Below are 10,434 nucleotides of genomic sequence, written 5' to 3'. Positions count from 1 at the left end.
TAGGTGAACCAGGAAGTGCTCGTCTTCTTCAAAGATGTCGTCATCAATAATGTCGATGCGGATTTCTTTTTCCGTCTCACCGGGTTTGAACACGACTGTTCCTTCTGTGAACTGATAATCTGAGCCGGCGTTGGCGGTGCCGTCTTCTGTCCGGTAATCCACGGAGACCGTGCTGGTCAGGTCTCCGCCACGTCGAACCACATTCAGTGCCACGCTGCCGCAGTTCTCCAAACACTGGTAGGTACCAGGGTCGAAGAACACCTTGGAAGAGAAGTCGTTCACCGACACCTCGGAGAAAATATCATGGGTGGCTCTCTTGGCTTGGTCAGCGGCGTGCTTCTTCAGGACGTTACCCGCTCCTGTCATGATCCTGGTCGCTTGGCAGCGGTAGAAAGCTCGACTCTTCTGTTGCTGGGTTAAAACTTGGTAATTCGCAAGCTCCATCAGCTGCTCCATCTCCTTCTCCGGATGTTTCTGTTTCAGCTCCTTCAGGATCCTCGCCACCTCCCTGCGGGCCTCCTCCTCATCCAGCTCCTTCCCTTCAAATCCTGCCTCTCCATCCGTGAACTCCTCTCCATGAGAGTTGAGCATTTTTCCATCCATTTCAATGTCAACCTTTGAGGGAAGTTCTGGCTCTCCCTCCGTTTCGATGATCACTCCTTTCCGCTTTCCCGCTCTGTATCGCTTGTACATGTATTTGTAGAAAAGAAGTCTGCGATCTGCTATGTACGCCAATCCAACGCAAAGTGGGAAGAAGAAGAGCGTGAGAAGGCCCTCCCATATTTCCACAACTCCTGGAGAAAAGACAGCCAGGATCAGGTAAAGCCAGGTGTAAGCGAAGACGCTCCAGGCAGCGGTGATGAAGAACACGCGCAAGTGCTTCACTTTTCTGGTCTCTCCTTCAGGAATGACAGACACACAGAGCCCGATGATGACAAACATGTTGAAGGCGGCGCTTCCTACGATGGTGTTGGGACCGAGCTCACCGGCGTTGAAGTTGTGCCCACAAACCTCCACCACTGAGAGGAGGATCTCTGGGGCGGACGAACCCAGTGCCATCAGGGTCAGGTTGGACACTGTCTCATTCCAGATGCGTACAGTCGTGGTGATCTTCTCACCGTTTGGTTTCTTGATGGTGATCTGTCTCTCCTGGGAAGTGATGACTTCGATGGATGCCATGAAGCGATCGGCGATGATGGAGACCCCTAGGAACATGTACGCTAACCCCACGAAGTATATGGTTGCTCTGGCGAGGCGGTCAGTGAAGGCTGGGTTTTCTGGCTTCCACATAGGCAGGATAACGCCCTCTATGCAGTCGGTGCTTCCACCACATTTGCTGTGGTTGGTGGCTGTCTGGTTGGAGGTGAGAGTCAGAGTAGAGCCCGCTGCTGCTGAATATGGAAACTCAGTTGAGATGGCGGTCAGAAAGAAAATCAGCTTATAGGTGAAGAACATCGGCACGGTCCTGGCTGGGCTCATGGTGCTTCAGCTCGCTTAAACCTGTAAGATACAGAGAGAGTGCTCAGTATTCTGGTGTCTCCCTAATTATGTTTAAAATAGAGCTGGAGCTGAAGCTTTGTTCCACATTCAAACCACCTCTACTTCTAAAAGTGGCTGAGAAACTGGCAGCAGCAGTGCTTCAGTGAAGAAAGGAGAGTCTGTCCTCTGGTCTGTATGAAAGCTAAAGTCTGTCCTGACCCACATATGAGATCATGTTCTTATGAGATGGGCTTGGTTTGTGAAACATGAAATGCTTCGAGCAGGCTCAACATCCAGAAAATTTGGTATTATTGGTGTATCTTATGGAGTGGCTGTAGCTCAGAACGTAGAAATCTGCTCTCTCCTTCTCGTACTGACAGGGAGAGAGAGCAGATTTCTCCTGTATTGGCTTCCCTTCATTGGCTTCCTGTTAAATCCAGAATTCAAAATCCTGCTCCTCACATACAAGGTCTTAAATAATCAGGCCCCATCTTATCTTAATGACCTTGTAGTACCATATCACCCTATTAGAGCACTTGGCTCTCACACTGCAGGCTTACTTGTTGTTCCTAGAGTATTTAAAAGTAGAATGGGAGGCAGAGCCTTCAGTTTTCAGGCCCCTCTTCTGTGGAACCAGCTTCCAGTTTGGATTCAGGAGACAGACACTATCTCTACTTTTAAGATTAGGCTTCAAACTTTCCTTTTTGCTAAAGCATATAGTTAGGGCTGGACCAGGTGACCCTGAATCCTCCCTTAGTTATGCTGCAATAGACGTAGGCTGCCGGGGATTCCCATGATGCATTGAGTTTTTCCTTTCCAGTCACCTTTCTCACTCACTATGTGTTAATAGACCTCTCTGCTGAATCATACTTGTTATTAGTCTCTGTCTCTCTTCCACAGCATGTCTTTATCCTGTCTTCCTTCTCTCACCCCAACCAATCACAGCAGATGGCCCCGCCCCTCCCTGAGCCTGGATCTGCTGGAGGTTTCTTCCTGTTAAAAGGGAGTTTTTCCTTCCCACTGTCGCCAAAGTGCTTGCTCATAGGGGGTCATATGATTGTTGGGTTTTTCTATGTATCTATTATTGTAGGGTCTACCTTACAACATCAAGCACCTTGAGGCGACTGTTGTTGTGATTTGAATTGAATAGATCAGGTCAGCTACTAATCAAAAAGTTGGCAGTTTGATCCCTGCTCCTGTCTCCATGCCAAGGTATCTTTGGGCAAGACACTGAACCTCACGTTGCTCTCTGAGGCATTCATCAGAGTGTGGCTGTTAGAGAGAAAGCACTTGTGTAGAAAAAAAGTGTTTGTGTGAATGTGATAGTGCAGATGGGGCGGAGCCACAGAGCGGCTCCTCCTATTTCAACCCTACACCAGCAACACTGACGTCTGATCAGAGGCTGCTCTTACAATAACAGCTCACAACAGCAACCATGCCTGCTGTTCCTACAAGGGAACATTTTACACCTCAGTATGACTATGAAAAGACACAAAACAGACTAATTACACAAAGGCAAACTAACCTGTTGCAAGAGAGCAAGACAGGAAATCAAAGGTACAAAAGTATATAAAACTAATAAAAAGTACCACAAACACTGCAAATCACTTTAGAAGAAAGAAAAACATCAACAAAAACCATCAGAAATGTGATAAAAGAAGACAAAGCTATGAAGAGAAAACGACAACCAGCGAGCCGTAAACCTGCTGGAAAAGAGAAAAACTACTACTGGAGGACATCAAACTGTTAAAACAAGTGACAAAAAATGACTAAAGTGACATAGTCCTTTAGATTCGTTTGTGTCTCTTTTATATCCAAGCTTTTTAAATAAAGATCAAATTTGACTGGACATCTTTAAAATGATTTGTTTTCAGATTCAGAGATCTTTACTAGCCCAACAAAGTTTTTTAGCTCACGCACACTGATCACAAACACTGCTGCGTGTCAGCACCCAGGTCAAAAATACTAATTTATAATAAATAAATACAAATAAATACATAAATAAACAAGGATGGGTGTGTGAAAATGAACAATCGTAGACAGATTAATCCAAATCATCCCTGTCAGAGTTAGATCAGGGAGAGATGCTGTGACCTGCTGTGACATGAACAGCAACACAAGCTCAGCTGAAACACTGGAGCCTGCACGATTGCTCAGGAGAAAATCAGAAACCTACCTTGGCTCAAACTGTTTCAGGTGAAGATCAAACTCACTGATGGACGATGGAAAAGAAGAAAAAATCAGAAGGCTGACAAATGCACAAGAAGATTTTTCATCCGCCAGAGAGCTGAAACCCCGACACTAAACCTGCTTCTCCTCCAGAGGACCAGCGAGAGGCTGTCAGACGGCGTGGAGACAAGGAACAGAAGCACCACCTGATGATAACACCGAAATAACAACAGAGCTGACGGAGCAGCGCCGTCCTCTCCCTCTGCCGCCCGCAGGGTGACGTTAACAAAGAGGACACGAAATCAGCAAATCAGATCACGTTCAATAAATTCATTCAGAGCCAGGCTGTTTCCTGCAGCTCTGCTCTCACGTTTCCTCTTTAAGGGGGGGGGGACAGGGGTCAGATTACTGAATCTGGAGTTTGGTGAGTCCACACCTCACGTCTCATCTTAAACTGATTTGGTCCTCCTCTGTTTCCTGCAAACTTCAATTCAGTTTGATTTACACAGCGCCAAACCACAGCAACAGTCGCCTCAAGGTGCTTTATATTGTAAGGTAGACCCTACAATAATACATACAGAGAAAAGCCCAACAATCAAATGATCCCATATGAGCAAGCACTTTGGCGACAGTGGGAAGGAAAAACTCCCTTTTAACAGGAAGAAATCTCCGTTTATCAGACTGATCTATGGACCAGACTGCATTTTATTCACCCTGTTACCTCAGCCTCGTCTCCTTTACTTATACTCTCCATTAAAGTCACTTCAATCAGTCCTGGGAGGAGTTCCTCATTGTGCCACCGCTACAGTGAAACCTTCAAAGTTATACTGACGTCTGTTCATCATGACAGTTCCTCCTTCAGGTCAGAGGGTGTGTGTGCGTCCAAGTACTCGAGCTGTACTTCTCTGGTCTCAGCTCCCTCACACAGACCTCCCCTCTGAGAGTTGAACCTGAGCTACAATCAGAGATCAGCTGTGTCCAAAAACAGCTGTTTGGCTCCGATTTAGTCATATTTAAACGGGAGAGTTATGAAATCATCCTCCCACCGTACAGGTGGCGTGAAGGATGGAAATATCTACTGAGATCAACCAATCGGTGCATTAGGCTGTAAGCATGGAAAGTTTAACATGGGAGTCTATGAGGGCTGACTCACCGCTGCCTCTGCTGGATGTCAGAGGAACTGCAGGCTTTGGTCCTTCTGGTCCTTCACTTGTGGTACAAAGTACCTTCTTCTCCTACACATTACTACAACGACACTGCAGAACGTCACTACAACCAGCCCTCAACCATCCAGCAACAATAGTACTAATCCTCATACGCCAAAGTACTGCTGTATACTATTACCACACCATTACACCCTATAAAATCACACACCAGCTACCCTACAGTATCACCTACGTCTGCATGACATCACTCCATCACAGAGGCGTGACGATGACCTGCTCACTGCTGAAGAAGCTCAGCTGCCGCAGAGTAAACCCGGTCTGTGGTGCTTCTCTGAGCTGGTACTCACCTCTGGTCCTGACACAGCAGCAGCAGGAGAAGAAAGTGTGCTGAGGAGGGAGAGCCGCGTCCGATAACTGCTCTAAATTTAACAGAAACACACGCCGTACTAAACATGGCTGCGTAGCTGCCTGCGCGCTGCTTATCGTCCTTCTGCCGGCGGGCCATGGCCATACAAGGCTCTGCAGGGCCCGGGGCCATTCAGCAGCTCCTCGTCACCACCGACACGTGGGGAGATAACAGCTAACGGCTAACAGAGGCAGGAATGCTGGGACAAGTGCCTCGCAGCCACCCCCATCCCCAAACCCCCACACATGACATCTGCACAACCTTCACAGAGAGGCCGGCATCCAGAGAGCGACACAGTCATTTCACACCTTTAAACCAGTCACACGGTTCGTCACAGCAGACTCGCACGATTTCTGATTTTATTGTAAGTTCTTAATATTACAAAGAGATTCTTTTTGTGACTGAGGCTGACACCTGTGCAGGTTCACCTGCAGATAGAAAACCTCACTGCGGGGTTATGAGGACAGAGTTCAGCTTTAAGCATTTCCTGTGTTTATCGTGATCATTTCCTGCAGCAACACGCTCGTGCTGCAGTCCAGTCTCAGCGATGAAGGTTTAGGAGTGAACAGTAAAACTCGTGCTTCTGGTGTCTGTGCAGACCAATCATGAGATAAACACGGGGTCAGCTGACCCTCCCAGAACCACGTCTCATTTTCTGTTATTTTCCAGAAGGTGTCTTCAGGAAGTGAACAGGACAGAAAAACAAATTGAAGCTCTGTTAAAAACTGCATCAGTGCAAGTTTACAGAAACTCGGACCTCCTCTCAGCATTAGTGACATGGATCAGAGAGCAGAAACCAGCACTGGTGCATTGTGGGTAAACTTTCAGGCGTCTGCTCAGAGCAGGTGAGAGCAGGTGCTGTTTGAGGCTCATGATTTGGATCCTTTTTTGTGACGTTTTATCGTCCACCCTGAAACTGTGTAGACTGGTTGTAGCTGGGATGTTAACGTCCATACTGGTGATGGCTCTGACCTCTGCTGGGAGTTTTATGAGAGTCATGGACACGTTTCGTTTTAACCAGCACGTATCTGGCCCAGCTCACGCCAAAGGGCACTCTGGACCTTGTTTTTACTTTGGGTCTGAATGTTATGATTGAGTTTTTTCTCAGGACATTTTTACTTCGGACCGGCGTTTATTTTTATTTATCTGTATCTGTCCTACACCAGTTCAGCCTGTTGTCCAACACCAGTAACTTTACCTGAGTTAGCGAGCTTAGTGGTACCATGAAAGTCTCTGTTACCTACACCAGCAGATCAAAAATGTCCCACAGTGCATCGCCCCCAGTGTGCTCACTGTCGTTTCCTGGCTTCTGGCGAAGTAGCTGCTTCAAAAATGGTGTCATCCTCCCACTTTTGAAAAAGGAACATTTGGATCCTCCTCTGATTGGCAGTTATAGACCCACCTCCAAGTTTCCACTTACTGCTAAGATCTTAGAGAAGCCTGTGGCCCTCACTGAGTCAGCTCATCAAATGATGATGCAGAGTGACGACGGTTACTGTTCTGTGTTGGACCTCAGCTCTTCATCAGGTTCTGCTCCACAGGTGCTGGTGTATCAGGATCTGGCTTGGAGCAGTTCTCTTCATACCTGTCTGACAGATCGGTTTCTGTAGCTACTAGGGGTGGGTTTTGATTATCGATTAAAATCGATTCTAGCTTGGATAACGTGATATCGATTCATTAAAATCCTGAATCGATTTTTTAATATAAATTTATTTTGCCCGAAAAGCCAGAATCTCAAGTTAAACCTCACAAAATTTCAACAACCACCAAACAGCTAAAACAGTAAATGAGGATTCTGCACAGAGACGCAAACACAAAGCGTGGACCCGCCGACGCATCAGAATCAGTGAGATGTCGCCTTTCTCACCCGACAGCACGGACATGGTCGGGGCTGAAAGCCGACAGCTCGCTGATTCTGATGCGTCCGCGCTTTGTGTTTACGCCCTTTTTGCGCTGATTCAGAAGCTGCAGGTTTTTATCTCTCTCCAAACAATATTGACTGAACCAGCAGCAAAAGAAGATCCAAACTACGCTTCACATAAACATCGTCATGAATTCACTCTGAGTTTTACTGTTTTGCTTCCACCACGATAAAAATCACACTTCATGCACAGCTCTCTCTCTCTCTCTCTCTCTCTCTCTGTACTTCAAGAACAGTTTCCCGTCTAAAAATCAGTTTTCTGCATTATTCGCTTGCTTGTTACGCACAAGTCTACCGTTCTTACTGCGCTGTCGGCCGCTGTTTTTTCCTTTTACTTACTTCTGAAAAGAAAACCTCATTTCTGCTGTTCAATACTGAACAAACTTAAACTTTTTAAAATTATCCAAAATTGTAAAAAGCTGTGTCTCTAATCAAACCTCTGTAACTTTGCTCTGCTTGACTTCAGCAGCATCAGGTAACGTTCAGATGTTGATTAATGGTTTTCTTTCATTTTTGATCTACTGCAGAATATTTGTATAAAATCCCAGAACAGGAAAATCTCCTTCATGTTTTTCTGTGTTTTATCCTCAGTTACTTTGACACAAAGGCTTCTGCTGTGACGCTCACACCTTTGATAAAGTCTCGCAAGTGTCAGCTTTCTTTTTATAGATATAAAAATATGGAAATGTACTGATCTGAATTATAATATTTCTGTCTGAGGCAAAATTTCCAAGAATCGAATCGAATCGATTCTAGAAATCAGTGACGATACCCAGCCCTAGTAGCTACTGACACCAACAAGCTCACCTGCTCAGGTGTCAGCAGGCTGGTTTAGTGTGGGTGTGGGGAGATGTGAGTACGACAGCTGAGCCTGAGCCAGTACAACAACCAGAAACAACCAGCAGCCAGGTCTGGTAGGCTCAGGAGACTGCTGCTGCAGCACAGGAGGAGAGGAGGCCACAGCCCAACAACAGCGTGAGGAAGAGACGAGGACGGTGAAATGAACGTGGTAAGAAAACAGATCACAGGTGTCGAACTCCAGGCCTCGAGGGCCGCTGTCCTGCTTGTTTTCCAACTAACCTGCCCTTGTAGCTTCTTACTGGCAAAGCACACCTGATCCAGGTAATCAGCAGCAGGTTGGGCAGGGATATCTCAAAAACAAGCAGGATGCTGGCGCTCGAGGACTGGAGTTTGACACCCCTGAAATAGATGTAGGGACATAATTAGGAAGGAAGAGACTCAAAGACTCAAGTAAAATAAACGGTCACTCGACTACGAGCCACTGCTAATAACTGTTGATTGTCACCAGTGATGGGAATAACGGCGTTAATTTTTTCAGTAACGAGTAATCTAACTAATTACTATTTCTACTGTTACAACACCGTTACCGTTACTAACAAGAAAATGCGGTCGCGTTACTATTTTTCACCAAACAGATGGTTGAAGCTGTGTTCATCTTACCGCATCTTATATCAGTTGCACAGAAGTAGCTGTAAGTAATCTGGACGCTACAGCTTTAAGCAGCTGCGCGCTCCCACGGACGGTAATCACTGTCTAGCACAACACCTGGAGCTCAGGGGGCAAAACAATCGCATGAGTGCTGCTGTTTGACTGAGGAAGAATAAAGTAGTCGTGGTAAGCCAATCACATGACCACTTAAAGACAAAGCAACAAGGTGATATATACCAGTTTATAAATTATGTTGAGGCCACGTAAAACCAGAGTCACGATAAACAATATATACGCGTGTTTTTCCTCAATAGAGATTGACAGACCACGTGACTTTCGCGCATTGCATGCCGGTAACTGGTGGCAAAACAATCCAAGTACCGCATCAAATGCAAGCATTTGAAGCACCGCAAAACGTTCATTCTCCGGTTCCAATACCTTCTTGGTTTTTCTTTGCCACACAAAAAAGGATTGTACAAAACGAAGGAGAACAACGGCGGTCCGTACAAAGACAGACTCGACGAAAAGGCAAAGAAAAGATACGAGGAAAAAAATCAAAGGAGTGAAAGGGTCAGACCCTTACGAGCACACAGAGTAGACAAAAGACGTTAGTGTGCTGCCCACTTTCACCACGATCATATTTATAATTATACGGTTCTTGGAGTGAGTGCATACACTCATGAAGTTTAACTTCAGGTCACTGCAACAAGCCCAGGTACAGTTTACTGACAGATGGGTGCAGGACCTTGAAATGCACCGTGTAGAACGAAAGACCATCATACGTATCATAAGTTTACCAGTCTCACAAATCGTCCTCATAAATACACACTAATTCACCGTTTATTAATATAACCTTTGAGCTCAACAGTAATTAATTAGTAGTGGAAATGACTTCAGGTACGCATCACAGAAATGTAGCAGTGACAATAACATTGTATGCTGTAATCGCACTGGACAATTAGTGATACAAAACAACTGTTTTACCCTGTGAATAAAAGTATATGTTTTTGTCAATGTACCGTGGTAATAAACGCAATATTGTGTCAGGACAATTCACTATTTATGCACAATAAACAAAGGAGCATAGCGCGACAATTTCTGTTTAGCACCAGACTTGCTTGTAACCTACATCACTAATTAAATATGAAAAATGACGTATTAACTCCTACAAAACACTGACCTTTGTGGGAATGCTTGGAGCAGACTAACCTGTGAGCTGGAGTGTTCTGGACGTTATATTTGGTCTTTGAATGGCTGCAATCCAGGCCATCCGTCGCCTCTTTTTACTTCGGAAACATGGCTTGAACAATTTCTCCTTAACGACGTAATCCGATAACAACCGATCTCTTTACCCGTCGGCTTCCCGAGACTGTCATGCGACCGGCTATTGCAATTAACAATGCAACAGCTTCTTGCCATTTTTTGTTTCTTTTTATCGCTGTGTAACTTATTTCAATTGAAAGCCTGCGTGCGCTAGTACCTCTTGCCTTGGGTTCCCACAATCCTTTGCGGTTTTACCCCTCAATGACGTCACATTTTCAATCTCTATAGCTTAGTCGCCTTTACTGTCTAAGGACAGCGCAGCGAGACCTCTCTGCTTATGACCAAAAATCAGCCCGTTCGTGTTGGTGGAAAAATGCAATGTCGACCAATCAAGAAAAATGATCTAGCAACATGACGTTTGGTTGTTTAGGAAGAGGGGGAAGATTTAGGGGTGACGGCGAGAGAGAGAGAGAGAGAGCGAGTTTTGAGATGTGAGATTTGTGACGTTTAGCGTGTTTGGAGTGTGTAGTTAATGTGTTGTCTTGTGTAGGTAGTGTGTAGTGTTGTGGATAGTTTTGTGT

The 10,434-nt window shown here is 45.6% G+C and overlaps 1 protein-coding gene across 1 annotated transcript in view; it reads right to left on the bottom strand.

Moving 5' to 3' along the window:
- The window catches only part of LOC134629597 (sodium/calcium exchanger 1-like), a 23,416-nt gene extending 19,685 nt beyond the window's left edge, over positions 1-3,731 (bottom strand). The window contains exons 1-2 of the mRNA XM_063477076.1: positions 3,656-3,731; positions 1-1,500 (exon numbers count right to left, since the gene is read on the bottom strand). The exon at positions 1-1,500 is cut by the window's left edge and continues 317 nt beyond it. Coding sequence (XP_063333146.1) covers positions 1-1,479 — 1,479 coding nt within the window. The 5' untranslated portion in view covers positions 1,480-1,500; positions 3,656-3,731. The remainder of the gene's footprint in view (positions 1,501-3,655) is intronic.
- Positions 3,732-10,434: the final 6,703 nt, after the last annotated feature.

The sequence above is a fragment of the Pelmatolapia mariae genome, linkage group LG6, assembly GCF_036321145.2.
Source record: "Pelmatolapia mariae isolate MD_Pm_ZW linkage group LG6, Pm_UMD_F_2, whole genome shotgun sequence".
NCBI classification, from domain to species: Eukaryota; Metazoa; Chordata; class Actinopteri; order Cichliformes; family Cichlidae; genus Pelmatolapia; species Pelmatolapia mariae.
The sequence above is the reverse complement of the archived record's forward strand: the minus strand, read 5'-3'. Positions and strand labels throughout refer to the sequence as shown.